The 18478-nt window shown below is 51.1% G+C and overlaps 1 protein-coding gene across 1 annotated transcript; it reads right to left on the bottom strand.

Moving 5' to 3' along the window:
* Positions 1–2096: 2096 nt before the first annotated feature.
* Positions 2097–10951, bottom strand: Mpo (myeloperoxidase). The gene is made up of 12 exons (XM_076577646.1): positions 10794–10951; positions 10549–10642; positions 10126–10301; positions 9581–9704; positions 9349–9478; positions 9063–9269; positions 8053–8371; positions 6043–6203; positions 4772–5027; positions 4320–4490; positions 3071–3308; positions 2097–2410 (listed from the first exon to the last, which is right to left on the bottom strand). The coding sequence occupies exons 1-12, from the start codon at positions 10906–10908 to the stop codon at positions 2206–2208; spliced, it is 2196 nt and encodes a 731-aa protein (XP_076433761.1). The 5' UTR covers positions 10909–10951; the 3' UTR covers positions 2097–2205.
* Positions 10952–18478: the final 7527 nt, after the last annotated feature.

The following is an 18478-nucleotide window of genomic DNA, read 5'->3' as shown; positions in this document are numbered from 1 at the left end:
GTGTGTGTGTGTGTGTGTGTGTGTGTGTGTGTGTGTGTGTGTGTGTGTGTGTGTGTGTGTAAAAGTCCTCCAGGGGCTGGAGAGATGGCTCAGTGGTTAAGAACACTGGTTGCTCTTCCAGAGGATGCTGGTTCAATTTACAGCACCAGCAAAGCTGTTCTCAATTGTCTGAAACTCCAGTCCCAGAGGATCCTCTGCCCTCTTCTGGCCTCTGTGAGTACTGCATGCATGTGGCATCCAGGCATTGGGCAGGCAAAACACCCATATAAGTAATAAACAAAAAACCAAAAATAAATAAATGAATAAATAATAACATGAAAAGACCCTCCAAAGTACAAGGCCCTAGCTCAACCATAGCACTACAGAAATTAATTAGTTAATAAATCCATTGTTCCGTTAATTATTTGACTAATTATATCTACCCTTGCCAGGTCTGATGGTACAGGAGAATCATAAGTTCAAGATTGACCGGTGCTACAGAGCAAGCTCAAGGTCAGCCTGGACAGCTTGGCAAGACCTTGTTTCAAAGTTAAACAGCGCTAGAGATGTAACTCAGTGGTAGAGTGTTTGCCTAGCATACACAAGGCCCTGGGTTCAAGATCAGCAATACAGAGGGAAAAAATACCATGCAGATAAAGACCAATCAGAGATTCATTTCCCATCCTATGGCGATTTCTTTGGGAAGAGCTTGATCAGAGCCCTGTTATGCAACCCATCCCAAATCAGCATTGGACGAGGCTCCCCCTCTGTGAGCATCCCTCTCCTCCTCAGTGAGGTAAAGGGGAGAAGTCCGTGACCTGCTGCTCCCCACAGCGAGAGCCTAGCTTTACCTCACCATTCTCTCATCATGAACTCCCAGGGGTCCTCCCTTCGTGTGAGAAGCAGAAGAGAAGGAAGAGTGTGCCAATCCACTAAGGGCCAGCTCTTGACAAGATCCTGGGCCAGACCCACCCCTCTCCTTCCCTGGACACTGAGGTCTCATCACTGGAATCCTGGAGTAAGGAGGCATTGGCCCCTTGAGCATCCCTGAGCCACTCAGTGTGCTAGGCTGCAGGGACACAGGGGCCTCCACTCTCCCAGCAAAGCCTTCCCACCAGACCTCAGCTGTCCATCCCACGGACAGCATTTTGTCCCCTCCCCTTCCCAGGGTCTGACACAGAAGGAGCAAGTAGCAAACACGTGCCAGAGCAATGAGCAAATGTCAGGACTTGGTGGCCACGTTCCTGTCCACAGAGTGGTAGAGGAGGGAGGTGAGGGATGAGGGTCTGCTCAGTGTGGCCTGGCCTCAAGGTTTCTAAGAACCAGCTACCCTCCACACATGAACTAGCCAGAGAGGGCTTCCCAACACCAACCATCACTCTAGAAACACAAGGGTACAGACCACAGGCTCAAACAGGAGGGAGCCTCCCATTGAGGCTGCAGCCCCTTCATGGACACAGAACAGATCTCACCCAGGGTGTTTTATTAGTGTATACTTCAGGTTTACAAGCAAATGATACAGAAAAGCCAATGGCCTCAGTTCTTCTCCAGACAGACAGACTCCTGTGAATAGCAAGAGAACAGAGTAAGGAAGAAGGAGAAACCATGGGCTGAGCTGGGCCAGCCTAGGCCCATAATACAAGCACACAGGCCAGCTGTTAACTGTATCCCTCCAGAGGCCACAGCCTTGTTTCTGCCAACCAGAATATGATGGAGGACTTGGCATTTGTCTTTTTGTCTCTATTTTCCATGACTAGCATGTGCCTGGCACATAGTAGGTGCTCAGTGAGCAGAGATCTGGAGGATGCAACAGGCCCTCTAACAAGTGATGACTGCTTTTATTGGAAAGAAGGAGAATTAACATTTACAGTTGTTTGCCCAAATTACAGTACTATGCTACAAAGTTAAGACTTGACCCAGTCTGCTGGGTGCCTCCCATGTTCTTAACATTCTCATAAGCAGTAAGCTCAGACTTATGTGGTTGATTTACACATGGGCACACCAAACATTGCCCATGCTCATAGACAATACACATGTGAAATGCTAGTTTACAGATGTTGCATATACAAGCATATACATGGGCACACACAAGTGAACATCTGGTCATTATTTTTCAGCGGACACCTACAACATCCACAAGGATGGGTTCACGTAGGGAAGAGTTCCCTGTGGTTCCCACTGGCCCACCAGCGACACCCTTCGATGTGGCATGCCCTTACCCAGGCTCTAAGCCTCCCTCCAGGGAGCCAGGTTCAGCCTAGGGATGGAGGTACAGTTGACAAAATCTCGTGGGTATGAGTTGGACATGAAGATGTTGTTCTTGGACACAGTGGTGATGCCGGTGTTGTCACAGATGATGCGGGGGAAGGAGATGCTGGCCAGGGCTTGTCTCTGCTGTGCACTGAACACACCTGGGTTCTCCCACCAAAACCTGCATGGGAGCATCATGGACATCATGGTTGAGATGTCCCGATGAGAACATCCTGAGCTGGGAGGACATCCCAAGTGTGAGAGGGCCACGGAAGATTCTGCCCTACAGCACAGAGAGCTCCAGGCCCTGGGCAGTGCCCACTCAGCACAGAAGACGGGGTATGGCTACTTGGGTATGTCCCTTGCTCCCGCCCAGCAGTCTCGGGGACCCTGTTCCATGCCTGCAGCCAAAGGGCAGAAGGCAACCTGGCCGGCATTTGTGATTTGCTCTCCTTGACTGGGACACCTCTTTATAATATTCCCAGACGTGTCATGCAAGCTAGATAAGAACTAGACATGGAGATGGTCAGGACCATGACGAAATGACATGAAAGGGAGACGCTGGGACTAAATTGTGACTCTCCATGGTGACTGACAGCTCCACAGGGACACTGAGGAACGCAGAGGAAATAGTAAGAATGGCGTTTTTGGACCAGCAGGATGGTTCAATGGGTAAAGGCACTTGCCCCCAAGGCTGACAACTTGAGAACCATCACTGGACCCCACATGGTGGAACCAACTCCTGTAAGTTAACCTCTGAGCTGGACACAAGCGCTGTAGCCTGCACACGCTTCCCAGACCCACACGTGTGTGCCGCCCCGCCATCCCACAGTTTCCTTACCGATCGCCATCGCGGAGCTTCCTAAACTGAGTGCCAATGAGGCAGGCAAGGAGCTGACCGACTCGGCCATTGGGCTCCAGGGGCTCGGACACACCACCCATCCAGATGTCAATGTTGTTGGGGGTGCCGTACTGTGCCATCAGCTTCTGTGCCAAGTCCAGGTTCTTTAGCACCGTGCCAAGCTCGCCCACTGTGCGGGGCTGTGGGAGCCCACAGAAGCGCCTCCAGGCGTTGTATCCTGCATTGGGTCAGAGGACAGGTGGCTGTGAATGGGCCCCTGTCCTGCAGGTAGAGAGAGGACCGGGAACAGCAGGGAGATCTATAGAGACGTTCAAAAGCTCACTTCGGGGGCGATAAGCAGAACGGAGCCCTGAATGAATGACTGGCTCAGGCCAAAGTGGACAGCTGGGCCTCTCCAGACCTCTCACTGTCTTTCCTTTCTCTCTCACTCTGAGGCAAGCCCTATCGTGCCACAAATCCTGCCAGACTCAAGCATGGGAACAGTGTCTTGTCCCTTCGAGCGTCCCGAAGCGTCTCTCTCTCTGACCCAGAGAATGAAAGTGCGTCTCGGAGGTGTGGCCACTGTGCTTCCTCAACACGGGCATGGGCTTCTGAGTTAGGATGGTCCACTTGGGTCCAAGCTCCAGATCTCTCATTGACCTCGCTACAGCACCCAGCCAAGCTCTGAACCCCTCTAAACCCCAGTTTCCTGATCAGTAAGAAGCCAGTGGTGCCCTCCTGCCCTCGAGTCCATGAATGGGTCAGAAGGAACTGATAATGGAGACAGATGTCCAGATCACAGAATGGTACTGTTTTCAGCTGCTAATACAAGAGTCCAGTTTGTGAAGAAGCCAAGAGAGGCTGAAATTTGGCTGAGGGGGCCTGGAAAGGACAGGGCCTGGGCTAAGGTGCTTCCTGAGAGCTGGAGAAAGGGCCCTGTGCAAGAAGGGAAACAATGAGCCGGGCGTTGGTGGCGCACACCTTTAATCCCAGCACTTGGGAGGCAGAGCCAGGCGGATCTCTGTGAGTTCAAGGCCAGCCTGGGCTACCAAGTGAGCTCCAGGAAAGGCGCAAAGCTACACAGAGAAACCCTGTCTCAAGAAGAAGAAGAAGAAGAAGAAGAAGAAGAAGAAGAAGAAGAAGAAGAAGAAGAAGAAGAAGAAGAAGAAGAAGAAGAAGAAGAAGAAGAAGAAGAAGGGAAGCTATGAACTCCCGGGGAGGTGGTCCAGGGCTGGGGCTGGCTCCTCACCTGGGAGACCATGATCCCTGCTGCGCTGCATGTTCAGAGCCGGCAGGTCCAGCCCAATCCTCATCACCTGTTCAAAGAGTCGCTCCCGGATCTCATCCACCACGATCTGGTTCTGGCGATTCAGTTTGGCAGGGGTGGCCATGAGGCCTCGGAGAATGGGGTCAATGCCACCTGAGCACAAGAGAGCAAGGTGAAAGGAAGGATTAGCTTGCTACCAGATCCCAGTGCACTCTAAGGATCAAAGAAGAGGTCTAGGCACATGTAGCACTTGGGGCCAAGGTGACTTTCTGACCCTAGGGTTCACAAGGTTGTGATGATCCCAGGCCTCGCCTCCTGGGTCAGTGAAACTGCAAAGCCAGGCTGTTCCCCGAAGAAGGAACGGAAAAAGATCTCTCCTCAGCCTGGATCCCCACAGCAGAACTCACACCATCCCTCTCTCAGCCTCCACGTACCTTCCAGCACAACTCTCCAAGTGGCAAAAAAGACCCTGCTGAGTGGGACCCTGGGGTTGGGCCCTGTAGGCCGGTACCGATTGTCCAGGCGAAACATGAAGGGCTGGATGAGGGTGTGGCCATAGCGGAAAGCGTTGGTGAAGACGTTGGCGATGCGAGGGTCCACTGAGTCATTGTAGCCTTGGTACCTGGGTAGGTACTTCCTCATGGCTGCTGGCCCCAACACCAAGGGCAGGTAGTCCCGGTATGTGATGATCTAAAACAAAGTGACTTCAAGAGATGTCTATTCACTCCTCCCTGCCGTCTCTGGCTTCGGGGATCACCCCCACCTGGCTAGGAGCAGAGCCCTTGATCTGAACCTAACAGAGTGGTGCTGAAGGACATAAACAGAGCTTTGCAACCATAGGCCATCTATTGACCTTTGAACCACATGTAAACAAGGAATAAATTATATCCCTGTCTCTCTCACAAGACTAAACAAAGTGCCTTGTTAGTCATGGTATTCTCTCTGATGTCTTTAGTTAGTAGTGTCTCATTTTTGAAATTCCTGAGACTATTCACAGTGCCCAGCCTTAGCCTGCACACAGTAGGGCTTGCTACAGGGTTGTAGCAGGGCTGAGGTCTGCTCTGCTTTCCCTGGAGAAGCCCCCCAGTGAAAGGGAATTTGTGGGACCGTCTCATACTAGATCCAAGGCTAGAATTGCCTCTGAGGCTGAAATGAATCCCACTTGTGAGTGTGAGTGTAAATCAAACCCTAAGTTCAACACCTTCACCTCTCTCTCTAAAATCTAGTGAAGGTGTGTGTGCGCGTGCGTGCGTGCATGCATGAGTGCATGCATGAGTGCATACTTCTGTGCACCCATGCTCACAATGTAGATGATTGTTGACATTCTTGGGAGAATGGGAGTCACTGGAACATCAAATGTTAGAAAACAGAGGAACAGTGTCCCTCCCCGGAGGGTGGGGGACTCAAGATGATGACCAGTGGGTAAAAGAACCAATAATAACAGTGCTGCATTGGTTCAAGACCCTCCCTAGCAACAAATACAGAAATGCTGCCTGAAAGAGCAGCCAGCAGCATCCCTGGGCCCTCAGGAAGGAAGTCCTGGGAAGACAGGGAAGGGAAGCACACTGGTCAGGCAGGTGTCATCTGCCAGTGTTTCCATTTGGCTCCTTTGAGCCTTACAGCATTATGGGTAAAGAAGCCCGTGTTGAGGAGGGAGAGTGACTGGCCCAAGAACACATGGCCAGAATGCTGTAGGACAGCCTACCTGGACCATGGCCCCGACAATCTTCCGGGCCTCCTGGAAGAGCCTTTCCCCACTCCAGCGAGGGTTCAGGCGCCTGAGCTGTGTGGCCAGGCGGTTATGCTCTCGAACGAAGAGGGTGTGCACAGAGGTGAGCTCAGGCATCTCACTGGAGCGCATGTCCCCTTAAAGAAGCAAAGTCTTTGTCACATCTGTGTCCTTCCATCCCCTGCCCAGTAAAGGCCTTCAAGGACTCTCATGTGCCTGCTCTCCACCCACCTGCACACAGCAGACTCACAGGTCAGCGCCAGGCTGACAGAAGAGCTTGGGAACACTGTGGTCCTTCCTGCAGCCCTGTCCCATGGCCATCAGCCTTACTTAAGGATCTCCTTAAGCACAAGGTCCAAGGCTTCTGCCTTTCAGCATTTTACCCTTTGCTACACCCCCCTACACACACACACACACACACACACACACACACACCCTACAGTACATGAACACTCCTGAGAAGGAATACTCAGCTTATTCTCTTTGGTGAAAGCCAAAAAGCAGCTTGCATGTTTTCTGCAAAACTTGAGTGCAACCTCAGAATCCTTCTCAAAACAGGACCCCAGAAAGCCCCCACTATCTGAACATGACTGTCGGTAGCAGGCTTACTGGAAGCCGGTTGTCTGGCCTGTTGTGGTGGGGGAAGGGAACAGACCGTGTGGGGTCCACACCTGAGACTGTTCAAGGAAACTAAGTCCCTGACTTCTCAAGCCTTCCCGAAACCTTCAACAGGGAGGCCCAGAGGGTGAGGTTCAGGGCATTTGCTGCAAGACACTGACTGGCTCCAGCCCTTGCCAGCTCTAGAAAGGAAATTCTAAGAGGAAAAGGCATCCCCGAGAACAGCTTCTCCATCCCGTAAACAACCAGAGGTCATGGCTAGCCCAAAAGAGAGGGGGCCCTCCCCTAGGAAATCCACCTTTGCACCGACCTTGGCCATCCTGCCAGAGACCATCAGGAGCCCTTAGAAGAGAAGATGAGGGACAAGAAGAGACCTCTGCTTCCATTGTGTTACATCAACACCTACTGATCTGGGCTTGGTGGTGGCCCATGTGTGACATCCCCACTTGGAGGAAAGACAGGAAGATTGAGGAACTTCTGAAGCCAGCCTGGGCTACAAAGCAAGTACCAGACCAGCTAAGGCTAGCTATACAACCCAGTCTAAAAATCACAGAGAAGCGGGGTGGATTTCTGGGTGTAACCACAATCCTATCCCCAAACTTCCTGGTGTCTCCACTTGAAACTCCATCTTCTGTCTTTCTAAGAAACCAAAATGACCAAGAGGTGATATTCTGTGACTCTATCCACTAGAACTTTCTGGGGTGATGAACCAGTCACTTCTCCACTGCCCAGTAGGGGAGCCACTGGCCCATGGGACTACCGAGCCCCTAACATGTGGCTACCTCAGAAACTTGATTACGTTTAAAATCATTTATTTATTTATTTCAAGACAGGGTCTCACTATATGTAGCTTTGACTGTCCTGGAACTCACTCTGTAGACCATACTGGCCTTGAACTCACAAATATCCTCCTGCCTCTGCCTCCTGAGTGAGTGCTGGGATTAAAGGTGTGTGCCACTGACCCCTGTTCTACAGGGCGAGGACACCACATTCCTCTTTGTCTTTTTAGTTCTCTGTCCACAAGGGACGACAGCTCTTTCCTTTTCCATAGTCCAGAGGAGGGAAAAAGCAGAGAAAGAGATGACAGAGGCTCCTTGCAGCCTGTGTCTTCATCTTAGGCTGATGGGGTGGAGGCTTTGTGTGTGTGTGTGTGTGTGTGTGTGTGTGTGTGTGTGTGTGTGTGCAGTGTTTCTGTGGTTGTTATTTTCCTTTCTGTCTCTATCCTACTTGTTACCAAGGCAACTAGACTGATAAGGAGTTGGTGAGACCTGCCTGCGCCTCTCATCACAAACCCACAGGCTGCTCACATCCAGGCAGGCGCCCACAAGGAACACCTCCACCCCACTCCAGTCCAGGCCCCAGGCTGACCTGCCAGGAAACAAGGAATTCGAGCAGAGCGGTTGGTGAGGAGGCAGGGGTCGTCGTGCAGGTTGTCAAAGGGCATCAGGGCCCTGCCATTGTCTTGGAAGCGGGTATTGACAGCCAGCAGCCCCATCTGGTTGGTGAGGTTGCGCAGCCTCCTGGCCAGGGGGTCCTCACTGCCATATACTGCGCTGGCATCCACAAACGAAGTGAGCGCGTTGATCTGGTTGCGAATGGTGATGTTGCTCCCGGTGCATGCTGGGCAGGAGCGGAAGAAGGGAATGCAATCCTCTTGGTTCTTGATTCGAGGGTCATTAGGTGGGATCTGCGGCACACAGAGAGGCTAGCCTGGCTTTTGCCGGTAGGGCGTGAGTTGCTACTTCCTGTCAAGAGAACTCTGACCCCTCCAACCTGCAGGGAGGCCTCTCAAGGACCTATAGAATTAATGGGGCTCCTCCAGCAGAGATAGTGAGGTGTAGGGGTGACATGAATACATGAACTGGAACGCAGAGACCCCCTTGGGGTTAGGCAAGGCCAGTCCTCTGACCCCTCTTCACTGTGCCTCTTAATCCTCTTCTTTCTGGTTTCTGCCTTTTCCTCTCTGTCCCCTGGCTGTCACCATGTCCCAGTCAGTCTCCTGTCCCTTTATTTCCCTCTCAATCTCTGCTTCCATTCTCCCCACTTCCCTCACGCATGCACATGAGCACACAATGTGAAGCAGGGTTAGGGAAAAGCCCCTCAGAGAGGCAGGGAACACTGGGAGTGTGACGGAGACAGATCAGGTCCTCATCCCAGAATTCTCCCAGCCCCACAAAGAGCCAGTCACCCCACCACCCAGGGCTCATACTAGGCCGGGAGATTGACACTCTGATTGACAGCTGGCTCTGCGGAGGGAGACGAGTATTGACTCTGGACCCCAGCATCAGGACCAGCAAATGGGCTAGGAAGGGACTAGGGCACAGAAGGAGCATGGCCACTAATGTGAAGCATCCATGTTGGGTGCAGGAAGGAAGCACCTTGAGCGGGAAGCAGGGTGGCTGCTGCAGGCAGCTGGTCTCACAGTTGATGCCAGTGAAGAAGGAGGAGCGGGTAGCGGGCTCCGGAGTCAAGGTTACGTCATGGTCCAGAAACTGTCCCCACTGCATGAACATGAGCGAGCGATCCTGGTCCCGGGTCAGCTGATCGTTGGGGAAGCGCACGATGGCGTTGGACACCTTTCGAGCCTGCAGCGACAGCAGGCATCAGTGGGTGCCTGGGCCCTGCCCACCTGGCTATGCTCTTCTCCCTCTACTGGACGCTCACCAAGGGCACCGGGAAGCCACCGCGCTTGACCCGGGGCGTCCAGCCGAAGGGCAAGGAGACACCATCTTCGTACTCTGCGGGCAGCCAGCGTGCAAAGGCGCGGTTGGAGGCCCCCAGCGTGGGGCTGCGCCTGCAGGGAAGCACAGAGCGCTGGCCCAAGGGGTCGCCACAGGCGGGAGGGACCTAGACCCACTACGTCACACATCCGTGAACTCCTGCCCTGGGCCCGCACCTGTTGTTGCAGATTCCCGTGATGGTGCGATACTTGTCCTGCTCAGGGCACCTCACCCCCACGTCCTGATAGGCGCAGCCGCTCGACTTGGACAACAGATTCAGCTGAGCAGGAGTCAGCACATCTGCAAGAGTGACCCGGACCTTAGACCCGAGCCCTCTCCCACCTCGTTTCCTGTGCTAGACAACCTGGGGCTGAGGAGCCCAAAGAGGGTGGGGGTGGGGTGGGTTCGCCAGCTGGGAAGTAGAGGAGTTCTGGGTTACCTCTGAGACTCCTTGGAGCGAGGATTCTCAGGGTTCCTAATGCGGCTGCGACCCTTTAATACAGTTCCTCACGTTGTGGTGGCCCCCCAACCACAAAACTATTTTTGTTGCTACTGCCTAACCGTAAATTTGCTACTTGACCCCTGTGAAAGGGGGTCATTAGATCCTCAAAGGGGTCGTGACCCACAGGTTGAGAAACTGATGCGGTAGCGAAAGGCTCATGCTAGGTAGAGGTTTCCAGAGGGTGAGGGGGTGGTGCGTAAAGGGGAGCCGTTGCAGTACCCGTGATATTGAAAGGCCCTGGCCACTGGGGCTGCAACTTCCTCTTCAGCAGGTCTAGGGACACGTGGAGATAGTCTGCAGCCCTCACAGCTGTTCTGGTTGCTGCCACCGGCTGCTTGAAGTAGGAGATGAGTTCCATGGGGCTAGCAGTGCCGCGTCGAAGGTTCTCTTTGATGCTGCTTAGACAGGGGAGGGTCAGGGAAGGGCCCGGAGACAGAGCCCAGCCTGTGGTGGCCAGGACTGCGTGTTGAAGGGGTGGCTTTGGAGATGTCCCCACAGCGGGGACCTCAAGTACAGATCGACAGGTGCAGCTCCACCTGTGCGTCCATCCCCATCCTTTCTACAAAGTCCCCGCTGTGTGTCCCTTCTCCAAAAGCTTTGCAGCAGGTTTGCCCAGGGCTGCCCAGTGCCTGGAATTCTTACCTTTCTCGCCGCTCTTTGTAGGCCTTGTCCACCAGCTGCTTGGCTTCCTCCATACAGGTCAGGATCACGGAATCCTCCACGACCCCCAGCACAGCTGCCCAGAGCACAAACCACAAGGTCAGGAGTGGTCCTGAAGCCCTTCATCAGGCTCCAGAACACAGGAGGCCTGCTCAGGGGAGAGGGAGCTGCTGGGCTGAGACCCCCCCCCCCAGTCACCCACCCTCCCCTCCTTTTGGCTCTAGTACCTGGAGTGGCACCGATGGAGGTCTGAGGTATGGCCAGAGGGGCCAGGAGGCCTGCCAAGGCCAAGAATAGCTTCATCTCTGCAAAAGACCCCAGCCCAGGAAGTGCCCAGAGCATGTGAGTACAGAGAGAAGAGCATTGAGAAATGGCTTACCATCCTTTGCCTCCCAAGTCCCCTCCAATCTCTCCATTCCCAGCCCTGCCCCAGTGGGTCCGGTCAATGAGGAAGGCCTCTGTGATGGAGGGGTCTACACCCCAACTCCACAGCTCACCTGACACACTGTCACTACCTCTCACTAAAACTGGACTTTTATGTCCTCTAAGCTGGGGGCGGGGCAAAGTAACAAGATGTGTCCCAAGACTAGACTCTCCTCCCCCACTGGGGTTAGGGATGTGTGGCGGGCATTTAGGAGGGTCACCGTTATCTGGTATAAACATCAGATCGAAGCAATTGTTTTTAGATGTACTCAGGCTTGGAAGAAATCATTGTGGTAAATAGTGATTGTTTTCTGTGAGCTGTTTTTCTGAAGGAGCTCTACAGCCTTTGCATGATCTTACTCACAGTCCCTCTGGGCAGACCAGGAAGTCTCGCAGGAGTGGTGGCCCGGGCCTTTAATCCCAGCACTAGGGAGGCAGAGGCAGGTGGATCTCTGTGAGTTCGAGGCCAGCCTGGTCTACAAAGCAAGTTCCAGGACAGCTAGACAGCTAGGGCTGTTACACAGAAAAACCCTGTCTCCAAAACAGAAAGGAAGTAAGGAAGGAAGAAAAGAAAAGAAAAAGAAACACATAGATTAGGGGTCTGTTATGAGGAACTCGTCTCACTCTGAAAATAACTTTTGTATAACAGTCAATGAATATGCTTCTGAAAGGTTGACTGGGGGTTCAGTCCACCAAGGCGTCGTGACCCCCTGCTCCTTCAAGGCCCCATTGCATCCTTGATGTCTCTCTTCAGTTAGCCCACATGTCTCACTTTACCAACAGGGATGCACAGAGGGGCCTATGAAATGGAGGACATGGGCAAGAGAATGGATCAGAGGTATTTCCAGAGAGCACAGACAGCTAGCCCCTCAAGATGCTGGTTAAACTGGGTATCCCAGATTCCTTTGAAAGAGACAAAATTCAGGAGCCAAAAGCTAAGGAGTTATGGGGAGTGGTGTATCCCCCACAGGGGGAAGGGAAGGTGATAGGGAAATGCAGCAATACTGACCCCTTAGGGGGCCCCGAATCACCCCCACTCCAACCCTGGGACCCAGTCTCAGTGGGGCCAAGGGAACAGGAAATCTGGCTGGGGACAGTTGGGCTTCACAGGAAGGAGGAGCCTGGGGGCTACAGGCTCAGAGCAAAGGCAACTTCCTCTGTCTCCTCCACAGCCCCTTCTTCTGGACTTCTGGTGGGGAGGGACCCATGTCGGCTTCTGGAGGGGGCAGAGGTGGTTGTGGTTAATGGTCAGTTGGTGATGCAGCCCCGGGCCTCTCCTAGACAAGACCAGTCAGTTAAGAAGGTTCGGGTTAATGATTCAGGGTGGTTATGAAATAGAAAAGGAGGAGGTTTCCCCTTGAGACAGGCTAGCTGTAGAACTGCCATTCTCCATCAGGAGAAGTACGGTGCCTACCCACCTCCCAGGACCCTCTCAGGCCTGGGGTAGGACTGTTTGGTCACCTTCCTGTCATCCACTCTTGTCTATGCTCAGATCCCATCTTGGCTAAGGGACAAGGCTGCACCCAAGTATCTTCCCACTGTGTCCAGGGATCCTGTCACCGGGGAAATTGAGCCCAGGCTCAGGAGAGAGAAAGTCACTCTTCTGGTGGTGCCACAGATGAGCTTGGACAAACGGCCTTCTGAGAATCCGGTCTAGAGTTTTAGAAGCTTTTGAATATACTTTTTTAAAAAATTATTTATTTATTGTGTAGACGGTGTTCTGTCTGCCTGGACGCCAGAGGAGGGCGCCAGATCTCATTACAGATGGCTGTGAGCTGCCATGTGGTTGCTGGGACTTGAACTCAGGACCTCTGGAAGAGCAGTCAGTGCTCTTAACCTCTGAGCCATCTCTCCAGCCGTTAAGTATACTTTTTAAAAATCTACAGGTAACATATTTTCATCAATGAGAATCTAAAGGGTATGAATAAGCAAGAAATAAAAATAAACTGAGCTGGAAGTGTTGGCTGTAATTCCTGTAATTCCAGCGCTTGGGAAGCAGAGGCAGGAGGATCAGAAGTCAGAGGCTAGCCTCAGCTGGAGAGCTAACTTGGGGCCAGCCTGACTTCATCTCAGAAATAAAACAAAGTAAATAGAAATTACTTATAACCAATTGATTTTGTGGTTGATTTGTTAAGATTTGTCGTTTTTCACATAAATAAGCAATAAGAAAGAACAAGATTTCCCATAATCCTAGTACTCACCAATACTTTAATAATTTACTATCCTTTGTGTAGAAATACTTTTTCTCTTGAAAGAATATTAAGAAAAATTTGATATCGCTTTATAACTTTTTCAACACGGGGTCTTATTATATTGCCCAGGCTGGTCTTGAACTTGAGTACTTCTTGCCTCAGCCTCTGGATTACTAGGGTCACAGATAAACACTACCACCCAGACCGTCACAGCTTCTTCTAGGACTCAACAGTTGAGTCGACACATCTCCTTGTCAGTACATGTGCGTTTGTTTCATGTCTACAATGTGCTTCATTGTGTTTATTTTCTGATTGTGTGTGCACACATGTCCGACCTGAGAGTCACTGCTCTCTTTCCACTGTATGGATCCCAAAGACAGAACCTGTAGCCTCAGGCTTGGTGCAGGAGCCCTACCCACTGAACCACCTCATTGGCCCCTTTTGTCTCCTTCCTTTGTGCTTGTTTGTTTTAAGACAGAGTCTCACTATGTAGCCCTAGCTGTCCTGGAACTCACTATGTAGACCAGGCTAGCCTCCAACTTATAGAGATCCGTTTGCCACTGCCTCCTGAGTGCTGGGATTAAAGGTGTGTACCACCATACTGGGCATCATTTGCTTTATTTTTATGCCTGAAGATTCTGTCTGAATAATTTATGTGATTTATTAAACTAACTCTTTCTTGTTAGATACTTAATTAGTTTCCCATTTTCATTGTTATGGACAGTATTTGGAGGGATCTCCTTGGAGATAAATCTCTAGTCACATCTTCAGTTATTTCCTTAGACAAGAAGTCTTATGATGGGGGCAGCCCTGCATGTCCTTAATCCCAGCACTGGGGATGCCGAGGCAGGTGGATCCTGATGCCAGCCTGATTGAGATAGAGGAAGACCCAGTCTTAATTTATTTTTTCAGAATATCTTAGCAGTAAAATTGGGGCTTGCACAATTTTAGGGCTTTAGAATTTGTTGCCAAATACCCCTCATGAGGACTGCACTCCATCCTTCCAGCAGCCACGCAGGGCAGCACCTGTTCCCTGTGGCCCTCATCAGCCCTTTTTAAGTGATTGGAAGGAAGAGACTTTTTTTAAAAAAGAGAGAGATGATATGAAGAAAGTCCAACAAGGAAATGCTGTTGTCAAGGATACCAGTGCGGCACAGTTCAGAATAATCTGTCAGGTTCCCTGGCTTCCGAGCTGAGACGCTTTGCCTAATGGCCTCCGCGGTTATTTCTGACCTCTCGTCAGTGACTTATTTAATGGGCATTTATTAAGCCCTTGCATATGCTGCGTGTTGGGCTTCACTGGGCAGGAAACACACTCCACGGAGCAAAGTGTGGGCCTTGTGCTCAAGGAGCCCACAGTGAGGAAGCCAAAAGGCAAGCAAATGGCATCTTACATACATGCACAAAACTCTTAGGGAGTGTCAAAGCATTTGGATCAACGGGGGGAGGGGGGGAGGTGGAGAGACCAAAAAAGACTTCCTTGAGGGACCTATACTTTATTCTCTGTCTTAGAATGTTTTGGGGTGACCATTCTGTGCATTCTGTGCACCCCAAACACTGGACCTAGTAGACATCATTCAGATCATTTCAATGCAGGAGCAGAGTGGGCACTAGATTAGGTTGGGGAGACAGGCAGGCCCCAGGGCCCAATACTCTTGTGAATTTTGTACTTAAGGTCCCAGGCAGCTGCTTAGGTCATGAAGCAGGAGAGTATTGGTCACCCAGGCAACACAGGGCAGTCACACAGAGATTTCAGACCTCGAAACTGAGAGCACTGGGGGTTCCCACCAGCTAGGAGGCTGGTCCTGCCTTTCTGTAGGCTGCAAGAAACAAAGAATACCCCTGAGAAAGAAAGCAGATTCCAGCGGCTCTCTACCCAGGCGAAGGGCGAATTCTCAAGCAGAGTCCTCCCTAAGCCCTCGACCTGTGCCTCAGGGCATGCGCTGTGGACCCAGTGTGCACAGGGCTGGAGATGCTCATGACTTCCCAGTGATTCCAACCTTTTAACTGGGCACGTTTGGGGCCACTGCAAGGCCAGCAGCCTCCCTTATCTCTGCGCTGTTTCTCCCTCACCCAGCCAGGCTCTGTGTGTGTTAGATGCTCATAGGCCTAGGAGAGCCTGGAAGACCAGAAGAAGATGACTCCCTGGAAGGAGGATCCAAACAAGCATTGTTCCAGCAGTCATACCTCAGCTCCCTGTCCCAGGGAAGGTCTTTGGAGGGCACCCCTGGAACTGCCACATCTCCAGACTACAGTCATGATGGGCGGGAGCACCCCATCCAATGCACACATCTCTCTGCTCTCCCTTCTCCCTGGCGGACTTTCCCAAACATCCCAGCCCTTTGGGTTTAGCTCAGCTTCCTGTGTGAAAACTGGGCAGCCACTGCTTGCAAAACAGATTGCTCTTTCTTAACGCTGTTTAGGAAACAGTTCAGTTGAAATTAGAGGAAGGTGTGTGTGTGTGTGTGTGTGTGTGTGTGTGTGTGTGTGTGTGTGTAAGGAAGTGCCTCCAGCAAGCTCTGGAAGCTGAGTATCAAGCATTGACCATAGGGACGCAAACAGAGCAGTTGCACCCAGCCTGTAGATAGAGCTTGCCGTGGCTTTCTTCAAAATCTCCTTTCAGTGAAGGTTTAAAAATCACACACTGGGCTGAGGCTATAGCTCAGCTGGTAGAGTGCTTGCCTAGAATGCAGGAGGTCAGGGGTTCAGTCCCCTGCCCTGCATGAACTGGGCAGAGTGCAAGGCACCTATAATGCCCAAATTCAGAAGATGGAGATGGGAACGCAAGATCATCCTTGACTACATAGCAGGGCGGAGGCCAGCCTGAGACACATGGAGTCCTAGGTCAAAAAAAATTACAGATGAGGTTAAAATTCCTCCTTCACAAGGTTACAGTGACACTCCCAACTTGGGTCACTTTTCTTCTCCATTCAAACATTAACACTGGGGTCAGTTGTTTGGGGTTTTTTTTTGGGGGGGGGAGGGTTGTTTTGTTTTGTCTCTCCAAACTGTACGCTTCCATTTGTGGATCTGTGGGGAGTATTTTTCCATAACTGACATCACTTTATGTCTAGTGCTCGGCAACATGTTTCTTTCACTGAGCAATATATCTCCAGCTGGGAGTGTAGCTCCCTGGTGGAGTGCTTGCCTGAACGAAGCCCTGGACTCATTTTCCGCCACTGAGGAGGGAGAGAGAGAGGCGGGGGAGGGAGAGAGAGAGAGAGAGAGAGAGACAGACAGACAGACAGACAGAGACTTCTTGCAGAAATGCCTTGTGTTGCTTTAAAAACAGCGAGTCACTCAGCTCGCACAAGACCTGTACAAGCGGAAGCCAGACCAAGTCCCAGCGTGGGGAGGGGAGCTGCTCACAAGCCCCGCCTCTAGCTGCCATTGGCCGCTCATAGCTGCAGGGAGGGAGGGAGTCGGTTTTCATTAAGGGCGTGGCCCCTGCTGGGTAGCCGGGCTCTAGTGAATGACTCCACACCCTGGAGTACCTAAGCAGTACAAATCAGGCTCCAAAGGTTTAAAGGGGGGGGGGGGGGGGCACAACGTTGGGTGGTTTCGGAAAGCAGCTCTGGGTCTGGGAGGAGGCGGGGAAGGGTGAATATGATCAAACTATGGTGTATGAATTGCCCAAAGAATTAATAAAGACATTTTTAAAAACCATCTCTTTTTAAACTGTTATGTGAGGACTGGGGCCATGGCTCAGTGGTAGAGTACTAGCCTTACATATAATCCACAGTTTTGCCAAAAGTCCTTTGACTTCAATTATTACATTTCCTTCATTGGCCTATACGGCTTTTATGTGATCAATTTTCTCTTAATAGAAGCTGACAGTTTTCCATCATTAAAAACAATGAGATAGGAAGCCTCTGATGTGCACATACCTGTTCTCCGGGGTACAGCAGCTACAAGATCTTAGCATTTGTGTTTCCAGGTTCTGGAGACTGAACTGGGCCCTCACCAGGCTCAGCAGGCTGGGCAAGGGCTCTCGCCGTGGTTTTGTGCATTTTAATTTTTTTAAGGGAGGGGGTATTCCACGCTATACATCCCCTGCCTCTAAGGTATTGTTTTGAATTTTTGTTCCCTAGATATTTCCAAACAGCTCTCCAGTTTGTTTTGCTTTCAAAACTGGATCACGTGACACCGATACAATTTCATCTCTTAGTAGTGAGAGTGGATATGTTTTTATTTGCATTATAAACCACTGTCAGTTTTCTGTCCGGTTTTGTCCATTTTTCTCTCGAATTGTCACTCTTTTTGTTGATTTGTAAATGTTGTTTATGTTCTGTGTAAACGGTGATCCTTCAGTTCTTATGTATGTTGCCATTGATGAAGAAGAAAATATTTGTAACATATGCTGCAAATATTTTCTTCATCAGTTGCTTTTCATTTATGTTTCGTGCCATTTGATAATCTCCTTCAGATTTTGCTTTTTGTCCCTTTTTCTTTGTGTCCACCTCTTTCTACCCCCTCTTTAAGGTAGTAAACATATATTCTTGTGGATGCTTATAAAACCTTAACAGTTGACATTCAGGTTTTAACTCATCTTAAAGTTTCATGCATATGAACAGGAAGATACCATAAAGATTTCTTTTCATTTATTTATTTCTATTTATTTATTTATTTATTTATTTAGCTTTTTGAGACAGGGTCTCACTATGTGGCCCTTGGCTGGCCTGGAACTCACTACATAGTCAGACTCATAGAGATCCTCCTGCCTCTGCCTCCCAAGTGCCGGGATTAAAGGCATGCGCCTTCACACCCAGTGAGACCTCTCAGTACTGATCTGTCATTTCTCTGCTGACTTGTGGTACTACTTGAGATTCGGGTTTGCTGCTGCTGAGTGTCTAACCCGTCTCTCTGGGATGGAGCGATGTGCGGAACTGTTCTGCTCTGAGGTTTCTGAACATGAACCCTGCTGTTCGTCTCCAGCCTAGATGCTCGTTTCTTGCTTCCTAATAGGACATGAGGCCCCTGCTCGTCGGTTCTGGTTTCCTTGGGTCTGTTATTTCTATGGATCTTGTGTATGTGGTGGTGGTGTGTGGCCAGCCCACTATCTTGAAACGGACGCCTTCCCTCTTCTGTTTCCTCTACTCACTTCGCAAGGTGTCTCTCCTCCGCCAGCCTACCCTGTCTCACACCTAGCCCAGGGACTCAGGAAGGATGCAAGATCCTGATTAACTTTTGCCTCAGCCACCCTTCAAGGAAAGCTTCTGGGTATGGAAGTCATGAATCCAAAGTCATCGGCATGACCCACCCCTCTGAGGAGCCTTTGGCCCAGGCAGAGGCCAGCA

This window comes from Peromyscus maniculatus, chromosome 8 (genome assembly GCF_049852395.1).
Source record: "Peromyscus maniculatus bairdii isolate BWxNUB_F1_BW_parent chromosome 8, HU_Pman_BW_mat_3.1, whole genome shotgun sequence".
NCBI lineage: Eukaryota > Metazoa > Chordata > Mammalia > Rodentia > Cricetidae > Peromyscus > Peromyscus maniculatus.
This window is presented reverse-complemented; position numbering and strand designations above follow the sequence as displayed.